This window comes from Lagopus leucura, unplaced genomic scaffold (genome assembly GCF_019238085.1).
Source record: "Lagopus leucura isolate 7727_CA_CO unplaced genomic scaffold, USGS_WTPT01 Super-Scaffold_100016, whole genome shotgun sequence".
NCBI lineage: Eukaryota > Metazoa > Chordata > Aves > Galliformes > Phasianidae > Lagopus > Lagopus leucura.
Window position 1 is genome coordinate 12,000,943 of NW_024962270.1, and position 19,636 is coordinate 12,020,578.

A 19,636-nucleotide genomic window follows, 5' to 3' on the forward strand; every position below is an offset into this window, starting at 1 on the left:
AGCAACTTCTTTATCAGCAGGCCTGCTGTAGGCCACTTGTTCCCATTTATCTGGCCTTCTCGTATGCACTGCTCAAGTCTGGTAGTAAAATCGAAGCAGTAGTTCTGCATTGCTACAGATACTCATTGTGCTTCAAACCTTTAAGTGCAGAAACACTAATTAAGCTGCAGTATTTCCTTAATCCCCTCTGTCTTCTGGAATATTATTTCCACTGTAATCCCCTTGAAGCCCAATACTGTAAGGTCATTAGAAAACTGAAGTCAGCATTATTGTCTTCTGATTTTCCCACTTTGCAATTGCAAAGCTAGATTTCCTTTGTACGAGGATTGCATATTCAGCATAAGCAAATGCCTTTGCTTCTTGCCTCTAGCCCTGACTCAAGACTCAGATACAGATAACCAAGTTATACATTTGGTTGCCTGTTATACTTTTCTCAACTACAGAACTTGAAGACTGCCCTATCGCCTCCTCTTCTGTTCCTTTGCACGCACTTAAATGGACATCTTTATTTCAGCACACAGCAGCTGGTGCCGAGGGTGGAGGTCAGTCCCTTGTCTCACCTGGTTCTTGCCTGGAGGATTTCCGTGCTACGCCCTTCATTGAATGCAATGGTGCCAGAGGAACGTGCCACTACTTTGCAAACAAATACAGCTTCTGGCTGACCACTGTTGAGCAGTCACAGCAGTTTGTTGGTGCTCCTCCCTCCGAAACTCTGAAAGCAGGACAGCTTCGGACAAGGGTCAGCCGCTGCCAAGTGTGCATGAAGAACTTGTAACAGAAATGCAAACAGCAGAAACAGTCTTTGTTACCTGAGAGTAGGCATCACTGATGTGAAGGAGATAAATTCATAAACCTGTGTTGTGTGTGGTTAATAAAGGAATCAAGATGCCAGAACTCCACAAAAATCGAATGTCAAATCCAGGACTCCACACACAAGGGAAAGATCGGTGCTCAGAAAGCCATTTTATGGATCATGGTGCTATGCTATTTCTCTGCTGTTGTTTGGGGCTTCTTCTTCATTCATGGCTACCTCAGAAAGTCTCTGGGAGTTCTTTATTCAGACCGAAGCATAACTGGCATCTCACATATACCACTGCCCTGAGCAAGGCGCGCACCAACCACCACGAGACACATCTGCAAAGCTGTGCTTTGTTGGCATCTCTGCAAACAGTGCCTGGCCTAGTGCAAGGGAACGGACATGCATTCTCCTATGAAATGCAGAACTGCCCAAATGTTGTAATGCATTGTAGGTGACTTTGAAACTCTAAGCAGCAGTGGTCGATAACTGACGTGATTAGGGAGATTGAGGATGAACGTTTTGCTTTGCTTATACAACAGGTGGGATGTTCTTTGGCTCCACTGATAGGTAATCAATTCTAATCCAAACTCATATCCGCAGTTGATTTTGAGTCCAAAGCACCTCCAGCATTTTTCATAGCTCTAACCATATTCCAGATGAAAAGCTTCCTTCAAGGCCTGTCTTTATCTCCTTGTAGTCAAATGACGCGCAGCCACCGGAAACACTTTGTTACTGCAAACCTTCATCTTCCTTCAGAGGTTGCCTTGGCACAGTTTTGGGTAATTATACAAGCTGTGTGTGTATAAAAAGTAGAGGCCTGCTAGCTATCATGCAATGCTTCTGCAAATACAGAAGAAAGCAGTTAGTTACGAGATGTACAGTTATTATTTCTACAGTCACGATCGGTTGCGTTCTTCCTCTGGGCTGCTTGCTGTTTTCTGCTCGTTTTAAAAATTGCATTTCTATCATAATCCCACATTCCTAGAGGGCATAATTAAAGAGAAGTGCTACTAATTGTATTATCCTTATGTATTTTGAGGGAAAGCCGTGAAAAAGGATGCTAACAGTTACATGACTTCATTAGGTCACGCTAGCGGTGTGATTATTGATTTCTCTTTCTAGTGACGTGCACAAAACCCTTGTAGTGACATTCCAGGACACTGAAGGAAGTGCCTTGCAAATACACTATCGCCTCGGCTTAAAGATTTTGAAAGACTAATTGTCAGATTATTACTATTAATACAAGACTGAGACATGAATTTAAAGTATTTTTTCTCTACTAGTTGCTAGAGGTCTAGCTCTATCCAGCAAAATACTTGAGCAGCTGCTGTTTTTACCTTCAGTGATTGAGGGTGGAACTCGGTGATCCATAAGGTCCCATCCGACCCAAAGCATTCTATGAATCTGCAACGCTTATTTATACGCATAATACGATGTTATTTTCCCAGATTGGAGTCAGAGAGCTCTGTGTGTTCAGGGTTTGAACCACAGTAGAGATGAGCAGAGAGTTTGTGATGAGAATTTTTAGTCCTTCATTTAACTCTTCCCTGCTTGTGAAAGATCTGCAGCTGCTTTGGGTGTATTTTGCAATCAGCTTTTAAGATGTTGTAGTGCTCCTGCCTGATGGTCCTTCAGTGCAGAATATCCAATTTACCTTCAGCTGTCCTTGCACAGACTGAGCACATTGTGCTCCTGGTGTAGGCAAACACAAGGTGAAAAAGCTGCTGTGTGCACACCGCAGTGCTCACCATGTGCTGAAAAAGTGCGCAGTTCACTCTGGGAAGTTGTCAGCAATTGGGCTCCCATGGTGCTATAAGTGTCAGTCAGGTGTGTTTGCAGACTCGATTTTTGAACAGAAACACACAAAGAAGTATTTTTTTCAGGATTAGAACTTCATGCATTTAACGTGCCAGTATCTCTAGAGAAGTATGCTTGTACTGCAAGAAGCTGGCTCTGTTGCTATCGATACCCGAACTTCCCTTGAGTTCCACAAATGGCCTTTTCCTGCTGCTCACCCAGAAACCACGCTCATGCAGCAAACAGCTCGCAGCTCAGGAGGAGAGCTTGGCCCTGCAGAGCTCCTTCAGCTGCTCAGAAGGCATGCAGCTAATCCCTGGGTAGAGGAGGAGAAGTGCTGTTTTTTCTAAGCGTATAGTTTCCAAACTGTGTTTAATAAACATTAAACAGGATGAAACAGGCTCTTCTAAGCTCTTTCCTTTAATATCACGCTGGCCTTGTTCAGGAGGTGCAAGTGAGAGGAGACAGCATTCAGTATTTCTCCATGTGTTTTTATTGGTGAAGATGAAGCTCTGCAGTTCACGTTTATCGCACTGTCATGACAAAATGACCACCCTGGGGACTGCCTGGTAGACCTTTAGCATGGAGTAAAAGATCTTTGCCTTAAATTAAGTGTTCTTAGGGCTGCTAGAGAGATACTCTGCCTTTTAGAAACACAACCGCGCAGGCTGCTCTGCTCAACCTGTAACATTAAGGCACTTAGACCACAACAGTTCTCAAAAGGCAATAACTCAAGTAACAGTGATGTAATCTGTCTATGTGTATATATTAAGTTTTAACATAACCTGCTTTGCATTTATTTCACACAAACAAATTAACAAAATATAGCAGCATACAACCTATGAAAAGCTTAAGAAATTTATTAGATGCACAGATAAAGTGCTATAACAGAAGTCTGTGTAAATCTACTTTAAAATAAATAAGGTACAGTTAAACCACCTTTGACTCTTTTTAGCTCTGAAAGAAATAACCTAAGTTTTAATGATTTTGATGTTAAGGTCAAGGTGAAATATGCCATAACTATAACAGTGGTTGTGATCTGTATCAACTGTCTTGAGTCTCCCGTTCCTCTCGAGGTCTCCCAGAAGCAGGAAGGCTATTGCAAAATGTATACATTAGACACAGTTCCTTTTACAGAAACATTTTTGTAATAAAGTGTGGTTGCTCAGATACATGTTAAAATATTTAACAAGGAAACAATTTTCTCATGATCCAGTCGATCTTTTAAACAAGACAACGTATTTTTTCCTATGATGCAGCCCACAGGAGGGAACAGAAGTAAACATCCTCCTTAATTGAAGACTGTTTTGCTTTAAGAACTAAACTATTGCATTATTACGAGAGCAAGAAATATCCATTTGGGTTATCCCTTTCTCCAAACAAAGAGCCCAGTGACTTGCTTATTTTTGCCTTAATCTCAAAGGCCTGTTTGTCTTCAGGTAAGATATTGAAAAGAGATTCCCATTAAGCATCTTACTACAAGAGCTTTTATTGCCTTTCCATCTGGGGAAGCTCTTGTTAAACTGTCGGTGGAGTTTTGGATGCTACTCGGATTCTGTGCTCTGTTTTTTCCATAATTTCAGGCACTTTGGGGCTAACATGGCTGTAAGTCAATGCAGTGATATTAGCAATGCGTTCAGTACTCAGGAGAGTCACCGCAGTTTCCTTCATACACTCAGGATTTCAAATTCTTCTTCCAATTCAAACAGCTTGTCAGTAGATTCAATGAGTTCTGCAAAACAGAAGTAATGCTCAGTAGTGCCTGACTATTTACCTAAAAGAAAAAACTTTGGAAAACGCATTGCAGAAAATATCTTGTAAGAGTGATAAAAATAAGTAAATCCATGCTGGCAGTTGTATGGACTGTTTGGACAGGTGGCAGATAGGTACTGCTTGATTAGGAAAGCACAGCTATGCCACCTGCGACTGTTCTTCTCTTTGCTAAGGAGGGACACTGAGCTGCACAGGAGGGCTCTCAGCCTGCACCATACCTGCTCCTGTAGTTGTCACTTCTGGCTTCGTTGGAGGTATGAATGGAGGCCAGTGGGGCGGGTGCTTCTGGACGAGCTCAAACATTCGAAGGCTCTGCTGCTTTAGAATCTCCTGAAGACAGAATACTTTCACTTTAAATGCTGCCTTGAGAGAACCCTGAAGCACAGTTAAGTGTCTGTTCAATAAAAACATCCTTTCACTACGTGTATCTATCAGGAAACAAAGGCTTTATGCAGACATACTGTGAGGTCCTGTTATATTTTGAGTACCATAGATTTCTAACATTTTCCTTGTTAAAAACACACCTGGCAGACAGATCTCTTGAACTGTACTACAAGATATCACTGTCTTATAACCAGTTTTGATTTCTATACACCTGTGATTTTGTTTACTTGTAGCAGCAGACACCAAGAATGCTCAGTGTTTTCTGCCTCTTAGAAGAAAAGTACCTGTGTGGAACTCTGCAATAAAAGACAGATCAGCTCCAAAAAAAACAAGAGATTTGGAAGATGAGTTTTGATCAGCAGAAGCAGGCTGTTACTGAAGCCAAGTGCTACAGCTCTTCAAAGAGATGTCACCTCCTGATACATATTAGTTATATACAAACTGCTTTCCTCAGCTGTTTGCTTCACAGAAATGCCTTTAGAGGTGTATATACCCCTTTAAGGGTAGCTGTTTCCACCCATTTTTCAAGTGGCAGGGATCCTGGCTGCCAAAGCACTGAACAACTTCTGCTTAACAGCACAGCCCCGATGTGTTAATGCATTCTTCTCCATGGCTCTTTTCATGTGAATAGAGATAAATGTAATGGGAGTTTCTGGTTTAGGAAAAAAAACCAACCAACAACCAACCAAAACCATGAATTCCTACAGAATGAACAAAGATGGTCACTTGCCACTGTTACCTTTTGTACGAGACTGCACCAGTTATCAAAATCACATTCTTCTTTGCAAAAGAAGCCCTGAGGGGGGAAAAAGCAAACAACAAAAATACAACAGAGTGTTATTTGTGTTATTTGCAAATTACAAATCCGCAGTGCAGCAGGTAAAGCAGTGTGAGCAGCAATATGCTGCTATGCTGATTCCCCCTATGGCCACTCAACGAAAGACCCCAAAGATGTGGCAGTTCAGGGCAAGACCCCAAGAGTGGCACAAGGCCCTGCAAACCCCAGCAAATCAGTCCATCAAAAACATGCAGCAGCTGCTGTGTGCTGTCATGGAGCCACAGCCAGCTCCAACAGCCCAGGCATCAGCCTCACATAAAGAACAACCTAAGGATCACTTTCTGTATGGTACCTGTGCTGGAAATATTTGTTCTTCATTCTGCCTTTGTCTGGCTCACTGCATTATTCCAGATGTTGCAGAGTTACATAAGTAAGTATTTTACAAAAATGAAAATACTTTCTAGAAGTAGCAGTAATAACAGCAATATGTCAGTGACTGAAAGATGCTGGTGTCTTGTTTAAAGCTATGGACACACATCTCATAGGTGACAACTGCCAAATCCCCACCAGAGGATAATGGCACAGGGTCACATTTCATTTCTTCAGATACAACAGGTGCCTACAGAACGCTGTAACGTATGTTGGGTGACTTTACAAATAATTCCATTGACAGATATTTATATTACGATGTAATGAATAACTTGGCCAGAGTGACCAAGCTTATAAGACAGCAACAGAATAAAACAAGTAAGCCTGATTCCATTCCTTTAACCACTACACACATGCTGCTTGCACACAGTAAATGCATTCAGCAAAGAAACTGAAGGTAGCTCCCTGCCATGCAGACAGACAGTGCCTGTGTGACCTGAGATTAATGCATCCTATGTAGTTAATGTAGAGAGAGCTATGTGTTGAAGAAGCAGCTATGTGATCTTGATGCTACATGTTGATAAAAGACAGCTTTGTGATCTCAATCCTATTCAAGAAACACTTCTTGCCCTTAGTTTGAAATAAAATATGTGCATTTGTTACTTTCTAACACCTACTAAAGCTACTGAAGGGTCCAAATTCATGATCTTCATTCTGTGGGGGGCTTGCTGGCAGTGGAAGCTCTGGTCATCAACTGTGCCGTTCTCTTCTGAATCTACAAAGCTTTGGGTGGTGTGAGGGTCCAAATAGATCAGCTCATTGCCTGTATGGATGACACCCATATGTTGAAAACAAACAAGTGACTTTAATGAGCACTAAGTTAACACTGACTGCGGTGACAATTTATCCAGGTCTTCTGTTTAGGGATTCCTGAGGAGAATCAAAAAGCTTAGGCACAATGTTTCCACAGGACATTTACTGTAACTTTCTATTGTGACCTATTACTCAGATTTTCTGGTTGGTACGTTCTACCTTTCTCACATACTTTCCTTTTCCCATGTGAGATCCAGTTCTTTCTTTTTTTTAAATCTCAACTGCTGTAATCCCTAACATTCCAAGATCAAAAGATACAGGATGGCCAGAAATTAAATCTGTAATCCCATTAGGCATTCATTCAGAAATTGGAACAAAAATGCCTAAAACAGCTCAGGTTTTACAAAAGAACAAAAGGTCCATAAAACTATGGGCCAAAATCTGGATGACTGTATTTACAACAATTAAAAATGATACAAGAAGATCTGCAAAAAGGTGGAAAAGACACCACTATCAGAACACATTTGAAATACAAGAGAATGAGAGAAGTGACAGTTGCCCAATATACTTGTCGAATGCTATCGGCATCGCTGTGCTGTTTTTGCCTGTCATTACTTCCTTTTGCACCCAGCTTTGCTGTTACCTTTCTGCTTCTGTAAAGGAACACATCATGCTGTTGCTGAAATCCTTCAGGTACGTTTCTTCATCTCTTTGACTGTACTCTGACGTTTCTTTACTTTAGAGATTCATAATTAAACCACATGCACTCTCCCCCCAGAAATTTCTCTTTTGATCATCTGCATATTTTGAGTAAGTTTCCCTTTTTCCTTACCTAAAAATCCTATGAAATAATAGGCATTATTTGGTTTCCCTCCTAATGCTCCCAAAGACTGTGGCATCTTAAAGCATTCCTAGGAATTCAAAGGGAAGAAAAGGAAATTATAGTTGATTTGTTTACTGATCTGACGGATACTTGAACTTATTTGACGATAACAACCCGTTCATTGGGGAAAAAAAACTTACTTTAAATGCATCAATATATACTGGATTTATGTGATTTATCCCTAGTCGTAGAGGTATAATAAGCAAGAGGGGCTTCCAGCCTGTGCAGAGTCCTGCTGTGTTCCTGTTCCGGCCAAGAGCACTTCTGTGCAAATGTGCACTGCTGTGGGCTGTGCTGCTGCTCTGGGGAGGGGACCAGCACATCTTCTCTGTGGGAACAAAACCAGAAATCAGTCGGTGCACAAAGGAACACAAAGTACATCTTCCTCTCTGAGATAAATTAGGCTGCTGTGCCAGAGATCTTCACAGAGCTCCCAAGATAAAATGAGCAGGGCATGGAAATTAATGGTAGCTGTTTAGCGGAAGTAATTCTAGCAGCCAGTCTGTGCTGGCACATCGGAGTGAGACACTGCACCGATGACTGGGAGATGAAAATTTAAGCCTGACATTTATGACAGTTACTGTTGGTATTACTAATATGCTCAAGACCTGTCTGTAAAACATCACAGAAATGAAACGGCAGAGATGATGACATCAGGAACTCCTGGAGGAACTCTGCACCCAGCGATGTGAGCATAAAGGAAACAGGGACTGAAGTAGAAGTGGACTGTGGTTAAGCTTCACTTGTGAATCCACCTTTCTTAGGACTGTGAATTAAGCACGGCCGTGCATTTCTCAGTGCTAGGATCTGCTGCTGCTTTCTTTTTTTGCCTATAAAAAGCACAACTCTTTCACAAACCCTGCATTAAAACCAATTTACATAAGCTGCAACCTCATTCCATCTCTGGGCTAAGAGTTTAGATAGCACAGACCATCTTTGTCTTCTCCCCAGCTGCACAGTGACTTTAGTTTTGGACATGCAAACTTGAGTTTGTGATTTTTTTATCCCTTTTCTTACACCAGGAAGGAATACAGGTGGCCCTGAAGTTTTTCTTCATGTTTTGATACATTTGGGAAAATGAAGTCTTATCAGAAACAGCTACAGGAGTACTGATGTTTCACTTACTGATGTCTTCAATGACCACTGTGTTGTCCATAGATACATAAACAGCTAATGAATTCCATTCATCAAATAAAGCGAGCTTCCTAGAGAACAAATTAACATGACCTGGTTAGCCCAAGAGGGTGCTTACACTCGGAAAAAACAGGTGATTCTTGAGCAATAAGTTTTCTCCTTTGGAAAAGCAAACTTGTTGGATTTTTGAAAGTCTTGGTGCAATAAGGAGTAATCTTTGAATATTAAACATTTAATATATTCGGAAAAATAGATACTGAGTGGTACCAGGAAAAGCATATACACTGTACAATGTGAAAACTGTTTTGTCTCATTGCCAGCTGCAGTAACAGCTCAACCACGTAATTAAGTTTGCTACTTTGTATTGCATTTAACAGCCTACGCCATGGAATCTTGCCCATCGGGTCTGTCATCGTCCAGAAAAGGAAGAATTTCCTTTGCCAGCTTTGCATATTAATTTTTGCATAAGTTCTCCTGAATTCAGTGGAACTATTTGTGTGTGTGTGCAAAGTAGAATTGGACATTAAAAGCTAAAGGAATCTGGGCATCCAAAAGTTAGGTGGGATACAGAGGTTTCTGTTCATTTGTGTGAAATCCAGACCTCTGGGGAAGGGAGCTACAGCCTGAAACTGCACAGGCATTCAGCTGTTTGAAATAAGCCAGAAAAACCCAGATGTGAGCACTAACCCACGAAGAACTTATCAGTGAGAAGTGCTGGGGTTCAGAATGTGCTTCAACTCCTCCCTTTCTCCAGAACACGTTCCTGTCCCAAGGCTGCAAAGAACTGCTGCTGAGCACCGAAGACCTGCAGCCTCAATGTCAGGTTACATATCCCCCTTATCCCTCCAAGAACTGGGCAAAGCCAGCTCTTCTAAGACTTCAAGACTCTGAGGACCTGCCCCATCTTTTGTGGTTGGCACAACTGCTCCCCAGAAAATGAGCAATTGCAGTTCAGTTCCCCCTTGGCCCAGCTGGCTTCTCTCTGAGGTTTCACACTGCCAGCCTAACCTACCTGGTAGAGCTCCTGACCAGCTAAAGCTGTGCCTCTATGCAGAAAGAAGCAGACATCTGTGGTGGCTACTGATTAGGGCACACAGGCAGCAGAGCAGCTGGGAACAACTTCAAGGTTCTCTTTTCCAGGCTCTCACTGCACTAAAATCTAGAGCTCACCCATTCCCAATTCAGTTTCTGCCTACCGTATCCCATGTTGCACTTGTAAACACACAGTAAATGTATCCCTGATTCTGAGACAGGCAGATGCAGCCTTTAAAACCCTGCCTGGGCCTTATCCTGATCTCTGAGCCAGGTGCCCTGAGGGAATACATTCTGAATGAGCTGGTAGGATCTGACTTACTTTAATACTTGAGCAACTGTATTTGGTCCAAACCACTCTCCAATCGATTTCCCCTCTCCAACACCCATCTGTGCTGTTTTTGTAAAGGGGAAAAAAACAAACCGCAAACACAGAAGAAAAGAGAGATCACAAAGAATCCAATAACAAAAAGTATTCTTGGTTAAAGAAGAAGTTTTGAGTAACTGCAAACCGTATTTAGCAATAACAATTATTTTCTCAACCTACACTTTTTTCAAACCTTCCTGTTGTCAGTTCATGGGACCATAAAACCACAGAATACTTGGGTTGGAAGGAACCTTAAAGGCCATCAAGCTCCAAGCTGTGCTGTGGGCTGGCTGCCCTCCCCCCCAGGCCACTCAGGGCCCCATCCAGTGTGGCCTTGGGCACCTCCAGGGATGGGGCACCCACAGCTCTGAGCAGCAGTGCCAGGGCCTCACTGCCCTCTCAGAATGAAGAATTTTAGTTTAAAGCCATTCCCTGTTCTGACTATCAGCCGTCACCCTCCTGCTTATAAGCTCCCTTCAAGTACTGGCAGTTCCTTTAATAAAGTTTCTGAACAACAGTAAGATTTATAAATAATTATTACAAATTATTACAGATTACATCAATAAGCTCCATAACTGTCTATTCTAATATTACTGACCCTGGTACCCAAGGCTTACATAGTTTATCAGGGGACAAATTCTAGCATGTGCATTTATTTAGTCTCAGTGAATTGCATTTCTGTGCCATTATACCCCATAGCCATCTACATTCATTTTTATATCTAAATACACACTGCCTTCATAACCACCACTTAGAGTTACGAATTAACAGATTTCAAATTATTAAGTTTCAGTACAGTAGGAATTTCAGTAGAAGAAGAAACAGAAAGTCTGTTCTCACCCATCTGGTGGATGGAATAACAGCAATCCTTCCTGTCTAGAAAGCATCGGAGGATTCTGTGATATTCTTCTGGTTGTTCTTTGTGTTTTTCCCATTGCCAGTCTGAGAGGAGACACAAAGATTAAAAAAACAAAATTTTCCATTATCCTGATCAAATTTCTGGAGAGTAGTGAGCCACAAAGCCAGGTGGTACAAGAGTAATCTACGAGGGCTGCTCTGAAAGCAATGCCTCCCATTTTATGATGTCAGACTTGGCGATCTGAGAGGTTTTCTCCAACCTTAATGATTCCATGATTCCCACCAATATCCCATTCCATTTTGCTGCCGTGTGACAGCATGGCATCTGACATGGAAGTGAGGATGAAGCAAAGGGGTGGGACTGAATTCTTCCATGCAGAAAAAAATGGCATCCAGTCATTCATTGAGACTTGCTGAATGTCTCTGGAGACCAAACAGTGGGTGTGAGCACACCACGTGGAAATAAACAGGAGGCATTACTTTCAGAGCGACCTGCATACAATTCATCTCTAAAATTTACATTTTGTTGAGTCTCTAGAACTCACACTTTGCTATTTCCTTTAAGCTGTCCTTTATCATCATAGGCTAAATGGCAAAGATGTCATCAACTGCAGACTTATTCTGACTGATGGCTGCTGAGCACTGAGAGCTACTGCTGTACTACTGCTCACAGTACCTGTGAGCTTCCAAGGTAATTTAAAACCACGTGCTCTATTTAAATCTTGTGAGATTTGTAGGCATACATCAAATAACAATACAAGGTCCATACTGGAAAGTCCTCTCACACAGCAAATCCACAACAGCTCTGCCATGTCTGCTTCTGCCTCTAATAGGGGCAGTTTCCTTAGTTAAGGAGAGCAGCAGGATTCCCTGCCTGTTCTATTTCCCTGCTTAAAGCTGCTATGATTTCACCCAGTCAGACAAGACTAATTCATCAGTAACTTTTATCAAATAAGGTCTCATTAATAAATCTGGGTTTTGTGCTTTTATGGAATACTACACACACACACACACACACACACACACACTGAAGGAACGTGGTCTCCAGACAATACAGATGTTCACTCAGAAGCAGTACACACCTCTTCCTAAATGCCTGCAGATCAGTGCCTGTGCCAGCATCATCTGCCCACATCTCAGCATACATCCCCAGCCAGCGTCAGACGAAGGACCGGTGCCTCCTATTAGGAAGGTTCATCACAATTAATACGGGCTTTGAACTGGAGGCAGAACCACAGAGAAACTGTCAGAGTGTAAGAGCCCAGTTAGGTCTGCTGAAATGTGCAGTAACTGTCCTGTGGATGCAATGCTTTTATTTCCACACTGCTGGTCTAATCTCTACGCAGCACAAATAAGGTTTATGTACTCCTTGTGGAGCTGACTTACTCTGCATTCTTCAACAACACTCACAGATATGCACTGCTTGCTGTACAAACATGAGCACCTGATTACGTGCAGGTATAAGCACACATAGATTTTAATAACTTCAATATGCTGTTTGAATAAACAATTACAACAGTGCTTAAAACGTAATAATGTAAAAATCATTTGTCAGTCCATGAGGCCATCCCTACTCCTGCTATTTAATTTTAATGAGGCAACAGGTCTGCAGTATACTCACCAATAGGAGAAAACTTCCTTCTATACGTAAACCAGAGACGAGCACTGACATCCAACAGTAACTTAGATTTGTCTGGAATGTTTTTAAAAGGAAAGAAATAAACTTTTAGAACTGGAGAATTCCAGTCATTCCTACATAGCCTATATAAAGTGTTCACAGATGACTCCTGTTAACTTCTACATATAAGGTCTTTAATACTTAGATGCTTTTTTAGCCTTTTAAACCTGAGAACTTTTGTAGACTTTTAATTAAAGTTGGATTGTTAAGAATGAAATAATTACCAGGCAATGAAGTTGTAAAAGGTGTTTGGAATGATTCTGTCTAGCTTGAATGAAATGCTATGCAGAACTACGTCCTTAGGAAAGAACTGGTAAAGCAAGTTAAGGTGAAGAATTTCTACGTGCCAAACAGCATAGAATTATGCATCACTTCTAAACCCAATACACTGTTATTTCTTGAAAGTCCCACCTGACTTAATTAATTCTTTCTTGTCTCTTCTTTTTTTCTTTTTTCTTTTTTCAATATACACTTACAGAATTCTCCCAAAGGCTCACAAAGATTTCTTAAGCTCTTACCTGCTGCTTTCTCTCTGAGCTGTGCTCAGACCCACTGGCCTTTCAAAGGATCTCTCAGCCCACCAAGGCTGAGCACAGGACCCTTGGCTGTCCCAATACCATGGCTGCAATAACAGCTGCTACCACTGACATGTAACACAGGGTTACGCCCTTGTCCCCTCCCCAAGGAGCAAAACTCAGTTCTGAATCATATACAATCGCTAAAGCTAACGTTGCTTTTCACCAAATTACAGCACATGCCTCAGATTATTATTTTTTATTGTGCTGATGATTTTGAAATCTCACTTTACAGCTGACAGACAGCTCCCCTCGAGGGTAAATAACATCAGCAATACCAACCATTCCCTGCAGATTTGTTTTAATTTCTGAAGCGTCTGGTGATGGGCAGGGACCGAACTCACATCTCTGCCAGTCGTGCAGTCTCTGCACCAGCAGTGACAGACAGCGACAAGGGGTTTCGTTCAGGGCCGAGTACCACTACCTACAGCTGGGGGTTTTGTTTCCAGGGAGGAGCTGCTGCTGCACCACAACCAGCATGTCACAGAAGAGTCTTCACGTTAGAGGTACCTTCGTTCAGGTGGTGCCGCCTTCCCAGAATCCACACCGGCTCATCGGTGTCGGGAAATTCTTCTAAGTATTCCGACAGAATAGTGATCTGGTTTTCATACCTGGACAGAACTGAGTACAACAGGGCAGCTCAGCCCCCGCCCCGCTCCGACAGCACGACATGGCTGCCGCCGCACGGCCCGGCTGCGGAGGGAGGGAGGGGAGGAGGGTCTGCCTGCGTCACGGGCTAACGGTAATTAATACCGATTAGAGAAGGAAGTCCGATCGCTGCAGGGTTTTGGTTTTTTTTTTTCTTTTTCTTTCATGACTAAAGCGGGGCTCGTTGGAAGAGTAAAAATGCCCCTCGGTCGTTGTCTTTCAGACGTCAACCTGAAGAAACAGCGCCGACCGCAAGCGTGAAGCCGAAGCAGACGCGATCCTACGCCGCTCCTCACGCAGGAAGAACGACGGCGCCGCGTGAGAGCGGCACAGCGCCCGCAGCTGCCACACAGCCGCCCCGCCCGCACGGCTGGACGGCAGCTCCCGGATCCTCCCGGCAAGCCCTCGCGGACCGCGCTTCCCGGAGCCGACGGCGCCGTGCCCGGCTCCCGCCCCGGCCGGAAGGCCCCGACGTCCCGCCCCGAGCCCCGAGGCGCGGGCCTCGCGCCGAGGCCGGCTGGGTTTACCTCAGCGATCCCGCTGCGCGCGGCTCGCCCCGATCCCGCCGCTTCCCCTCGCCCCGCGGCCCCGTCCCGCCGCCCCTCACCTGACTCCATCCTCCCACCGTCACCATCCTCCTCCTCGGCCCGACGCGGAGGTCCGACGCGGAGGCCGCGCGGGGCGCTCCGGGAGCTGTAGTTCCGCCGCAGAATGGCGGCGCGCCGTGTCCCGCCAGGCGGACTACAAATCCCGGCAATCTCCGCGGCGCGGAGGCGGCCGACGGACGCGATCGGCGGATTCGGCACGGCACCCCGCTGATTGGCCGGCCCGCGGGGCGGGGCAGGGCGCCGCCCTGTCTGTGGGGCGGGCTGCCGGCCGGCATGGAGGGCGCGGTGTCCAACGTCGAGGTCTGCAACCTGGCCTACGCCGGGCGCCTGGAGGAGCTGCGCGCCCAGCTGCTGCGTGACAGGGCCCTGGCCACCGCCACCGACCAGGTCAGCCGGTCGAGCGCGCCGCGGCGGGGGCGGGTCCCCTCAGGGCAACCGCGCGGCCCGGTGCCCGCTGACCGCCGCACGCTCTCCACAGGACCGCCGCACCGCGCTGCACTGGGCCTGTTCGGCGGGACGCACGGCCGTGGCGGATCTCCTGCTGGGGCTCGGCGTGCCCGTCGGCGAGAAGGACGACGTGAGTGAGGCGGCCCGGGGCAAAAATTTGGATACGATTTTCAGTCATTTCTGTTATTCTTAAAAAAATCTTCTGTAAGCGCTGCTGTTGGTGCTGGAGGTGCCCTGCAGTGCCGCGCGCAGCTGAGCTAAGTGGTTTCTGCTGCGCGGCTGCGGCTTCTGTCGGGGCTGAGTGCGGAGCTGTGAGCGGGCCTACGACTTGTCTGCCTGCCGACAGTAATGCCAAGTGCTACAGCTAGGTGCGGTGTGACGGGTGAGCAGTCTGCTCTGCACTGGGGTTATGTTTTCTTGTGTAACGTCTTTGCTGTTATAACTTCTGTGCTTGCCTCTGCAGGCTGGTTGGACTCCCTTGCACATTGCTGCATCGGCGGGCCGCGATGAGATCGTGAAGGCCCTCATTGACAAAGGGGCTCCCATCAATGCTGTCAATCAGAACGGCTGCACGCCCCTGCACTACGCAGCCTCCAAAAATAAGCAGGAGGTACGGCTGCCGGTGCTGCTGGAGTTGGTGTTGCTGTCAGAAAAAGTGTTTGGTTATATGAACTTTTCTTCAGTTTTTTTCCCCTTTTTCTCTTCCTATGCCTTCAGATTGCAGTCATGCTGTTAGAGAATGGAGCTGATCCAGATGCAACAGATCATTTTGAATCTACCCCATTGCATAGAGCAGCAGCGAAAGGCAACCTAAAAATGATACAGATTCTTCTGCGGCACAATGCATCTGTTAACATACAGGACTCAGAAGGGAACACTCCTCTGTAAGTGATTTTGTTTATTTGTTGGTTTGGGGTTTCTTTATGTTTGGTTTGGGTATAGCATAATTTCCATGAAATGAAGCTCCGTCACTTCAAATTTGCTTTTTAACTTTAGGAAGCCTCAGAATACTTCTTTGTGTCACATCCCCATGTAATTTAAAAAGATTTTAGAAAATAATAATCAGTGTTTTGCTAAGAGTGTATGTACACCCATACTTTAGTTACTACATCTATTATAAAATATAGAACACCTTTTGTAATAACTTGGAATGCATTCCATTTCCGCTAGGGGGTAGAAAGCGTGCTAATAACATCAAAGTCATAAGGAACTGGTCTTGTAGGCTGCCTGCTCTGGCCTGCCAAGTAAGAACTAATTTTGGAAATTTTCCTCACTTCTCTATGGAAAATGACATGCAATTTAAGTATAACCAGTCCAATGTTTGTTATTGCCTCAGAGAGCAGTTTGAATCTGTAAGAGTGAAACCTTAGCTGCTTTGAAGTTGGTGGAAGAAACCTGTCTTGTTGCATTGGAATCAAGATTTTTCCATGAATAAGATTGAGCAGGGTATTTTTGCTATACATAAAACACAGTTTATTGTAGAACATATGCATTTATTTTCAGGGTAGGATGCTAAATTGAAAAAAAAGCACTTGCTGTGTTTACAGTAATTCTTTACGATTTATTTTATTGCTTTTGATTCAAATAGAGATTACTGTTTTCCAATTTCTCTATGGATTTTGTGCTCCTTATCTTTGCTGACTGCAGAGCAAGGCTTTGAAGTCTTTGCAGGTGGTAGATCATGTGTGGTTTTGTTTTTGTAGGATTTCTCTCCCCTCGTTCCCCACAGCATTCTTGTTTTGCTCTTGTTTTGACAAGGCGTAATTATTGCTCTTCGTAAGCTTGGACTACTTAAAAGTGGCTGTGGGTTTCTTGTTTTTATTGCAGTCATTTAGCCTGCGATGAAGAGAGAGTGGATGAGGCAAAGCTGCTGGTGTCTAATGGTGCAAGTATTCACATTGAGAATAAAGAAGAGCTGACCCCACTGAAAGTGGCAAAGGGTGGCCTGGGAGCCATACTTAAAAGAATGGCGGAGGGCTAGTGGGGCCTTCTGGCCTGGCTGTCTCCTCTTTTGTGCTTTGTTTAAGATTGCCAACCTCGTATTTCTATAGTTCAACAAGGATGTCATATGTGAGCATCAGCATGGTACTCAACTGTCTTCTCTCTAGGTTTGCTCAAAGTATACTGCCAGTCATTTGTACTTCCTGTTGATTAAACAGTTTACTACTTTTGATGTATTTTTGATATCTTGCCGTTTTGTTTCAGTTCACTGTGTGATCTGTATACTTTAGGTTATTCCTTCTGTGTTGCAGTGCAGTTTAGGATTATTTCTTTCAAACAAATTTGGGAGTCTCAAAATGGTATTCCTGCTCTCTGTGCTTCAGGTAATAATTTCAGGGATAAAGTGTGATTGTAAGGTGATTTCCTGCTGAATTCTTAAAAAATGCAAAGCAAGCATCTTTACATGTAGGATATTAAAAAACAAACAAACAAAAACAAACAAACAAACAAAAAAAACCTAGCAACTTCTGTGATGATTGCAATTGTGTAAGGGTTTGTTTGGCCAGGAGAGGATTAAAGACATCCTCTGCTTTTTAATAGGGATCATTGAGAACTTCTGTGGGCTTGTCACTAACTCATTTGTCCCTTAATTTTGTACAGGTAATCCCTGATTGAATTGATGTGGGGGAGGTTGGGATTTTCTTTTCTTGTGTGTCGCTTTTTCATGTGATTGGAATTAAATTCAGTATTTGAGCATTTAGCAATAGAGGTGAGAACACTTACTGCAAAATAAAAAAAGCTGGCTGGACAGCTGGACCCAGAGGGCAGTGAACAGAGTTAAATCCAGCTGGCAGCTGGTCATGAGTGGTGTTTCCCAGAGTCGGTACCAGGGCTGGCCCTGTGTAATATCTTTGTTGATGATCTGAACGAGGGGTTGGGGTGCACCTCCAGTGAGTGACACCAAGTTGGGAGGAATTGTGGATCTGCGTGAGAGTAGGAAGACTACGGTGGGATCTGGACAGGCTGATCACTGGGCTGAGGCCAATTGTATGTGCTTTAACAAGACCAAGTGCTGTGTCCTACCTGTTGGGCACAACAGTCCCATGCAGTGCTACAGGCTTGGGGCAGACTGGCTGGAAAACTGCACAGAGAGAAAAGATCTGGGCTTCAGCATCCTGTTCTGACGTTGGTAAGATCTGTTGTAGCACTGGTGGGTGAGTTTCTGAACAAATCATGCTGATGAAGTTCTATGAAATAAAGACACTGTCTTAAAGAGCAATATTTGATGTTATAAAACTTTATTAAACTTGTGTAACAAAACCAATATTTCCGAAATAGCTTTTGTGCATGGGACAAAATGAGCAAGTCAGCTGAAAGCCTGCCATCTCTTCAACATGTATATGGAGATAGAACGGGGTGTTTTGTTTTTTTTCAGCTGCAAGGAAGTGCTGAAGCAGAAGGTAACAGTTCCTACAGTCTACTTGATAGGAATTAAGTTCTTGCACTTCATTTTGATGAGTAGGACAGGAACTTAAAACTAAGGAGGTATCTTTACCAATTACTTACTCTATCCTAGAAAGAAAAATGCAGGTTAAATTTCATTGAGAATACCAGGTATGAGCAGTGGCAGAAGCTTGCTTTTACAGTAACCCTGGCTCTGCAGGCCTTGTTAGAAGCAGAAACTTGACTGAGTAAATGTTGTTTCTTACGTGTTATGCAGATGCTGCTGAAAACTTGAATTGAGAAAAGCTGAAGATACAGTTCTGTGTTGGTCCTTGATCTTTGTATAGAAAAGAAATAAAGAAAAACATCTAAAACTGCCCCAGTTCTATAGCTCTGTAAATCCACATCCCTGGATGATGATGACTCGAATGTTGGCTTAATAACTGCTTTCCATGGCAATGATCCTTGCTCCCTCAGCAGGAGATAAATGGTCAGTGCAGGAAAGACTTTTGGAACATCCAAGGCAAATTCTGAAAGACTGCATTCTGCATAGCTCTGCAGGGTTTTTGAGCTACATGCCATGCATCAGTATCTAATTTGGCTTGAGCTTTGCCAAAAGTGTCACTGGAAAGCTACAGACAGTGCCCTGTTCTTTATTATAAGTTATTTTACACAAGAGAAACTTCATAATGAGGACAAACATCTGCGAGAAAGCTTCAGAAACATTTCTGTATTAGGAAACCCCAAACAAATGTATTTGTTATTTTCCTTAGCCCCAGCAATCTGTTCTGCTTTTTTCCGTTTGTTTCTTTGGGTTTTTGTTTTGTTGGATTGTTTTTTAACTATTGCAGTGTGCTGGGTAGAAGTAAGGGAGGGATCGTTCATCAAGACCTTCCGTCCTTTGCTTTATATAAAGCATTAACATAACTTGAGCAAGTTCTACTTTTTAGCAAATGCGGTGGTCTAGGAAGTCTGCAATTACATTGTACAGCTAATACAGAGTCACCAGAATAAGCTCCTGGTGTACTCTGGTGAGTTGTATGAGGAATAAATGCAGAGAAATGTGTAGAGATGAGGAAAACTGATGATACTGGCCACATAATGTATTTCCCCCCTTTTGCCCATGCAATCACATTGGTATCATGGAGACCTGAAACGTATACAAATAACAAAAATATAATTGACACGATGCAGGAGGTTACTTTAGAACTAGCACAGCTATGAAGAGAGTTGTGTGTATTCATCCATGAAAGACAAGAGTAGAAAAAGGCCTTTGAGCATCTGAGGAAAAGCAATTTAAAGTCAATGC

The 19,636-nt window shown here is 43.7% G+C and overlaps 3 protein-coding genes across 3 annotated transcripts in view; 2 read left to right on the forward strand and 1 right to left on the reverse strand.

The window, feature by feature from the left end:
- The window catches only part of COL4A6 (collagen type IV alpha 6 chain), a 121,211-nt gene extending 117,433 nt beyond the window's left edge, over positions 1-3,778 (forward strand). Inside the window, exon 47 of the mRNA XM_042876785.1 lies at positions 515-3,778. Within this exon, the coding sequence (XP_042732719.1) occupies positions 515-775 (261 nt within the window). The 3' untranslated portion in view covers positions 776-3,778. The remainder of the gene's footprint in view (positions 1-514) is intronic.
- Positions 3,067-14,572, reverse strand: ATG4A (autophagy related 4A cysteine peptidase). Its single transcript, XM_042876736.1, has 13 exons — positions 14,496-14,572; positions 13,751-13,861; positions 12,609-12,680; positions 12,070-12,168; positions 10,970-11,071; positions 10,085-10,157; positions 8,722-8,801; positions 7,737-7,924; positions 7,546-7,624; positions 6,578-6,723; positions 5,493-5,549; positions 4,588-4,699; positions 3,067-4,328 (listed from the first exon to the last, which is right to left on the reverse strand). Exons 1-13 carry the CDS (start codon positions 14,503-14,505, stop codon positions 4,264-4,266), a joined length of 1,194 nt encoding a protein of 397 aa, XP_042732670.1. The 5' UTR covers positions 14,506-14,572; the 3' UTR covers positions 3,067-4,263.
- Positions 14,573-14,752: 180 nt separating this feature from the next.
- PSMD10 (proteasome 26S subunit, non-ATPase 10) lies at positions 14,753-17,120 on the forward strand. Its single transcript, XM_042876866.1, has 5 exons — positions 14,753-14,883; positions 14,975-15,073; positions 15,407-15,553; positions 15,661-15,827; positions 16,771-17,120. Exons 1-5 carry the CDS (start codon positions 14,770-14,772, stop codon positions 16,922-16,924), a joined length of 681 nt encoding a protein of 226 aa, XP_042732800.1. The 5' UTR covers positions 14,753-14,769; the 3' UTR covers positions 16,925-17,120.
- Positions 17,121-19,636: the final 2,516 nt, after the last annotated feature.

Bases quoted from the DNA above. Each gene is read 5' to 3' on its own strand.
- ATG4A (XM_042876736.1), bottom strand. The intron at 6,724-7,545 runs GTAAGGAAAAAG...TCATCCATACAG, and splicing joins TTATTTCATAGGATTTTTAG to GCAATGAGCTGATCTATTTG. The intron at 4,700-5,492 runs GTAACAGTGGCA...TTCTGTCTTCAG, and splicing joins GGTGCAGTCTCGTACAAAAG to GAGATTCTAAAGCAGCAGAG.
- PSMD10 (XM_042876866.1), top strand. From the start codon at position 14,770: ATGGAGGGCGCGGTGTCCAACGTCGAGGTCTGCAACCTGGCCTACGCC. The intron at 15,074-15,406 runs GTGAGTGAGGCG...TTGCCTCTGCAG, and splicing joins CCGTCGGCGAGAAGGACGAC to GCTGGTTGGACTCCCTTGCA. The intron at 15,828-16,770 runs GTAAGTGATTTT...TTTTTATTGCAG, and splicing joins TCAGAAGGGAACACTCCTCT to TCATTTAGCCTGCGATGAAG.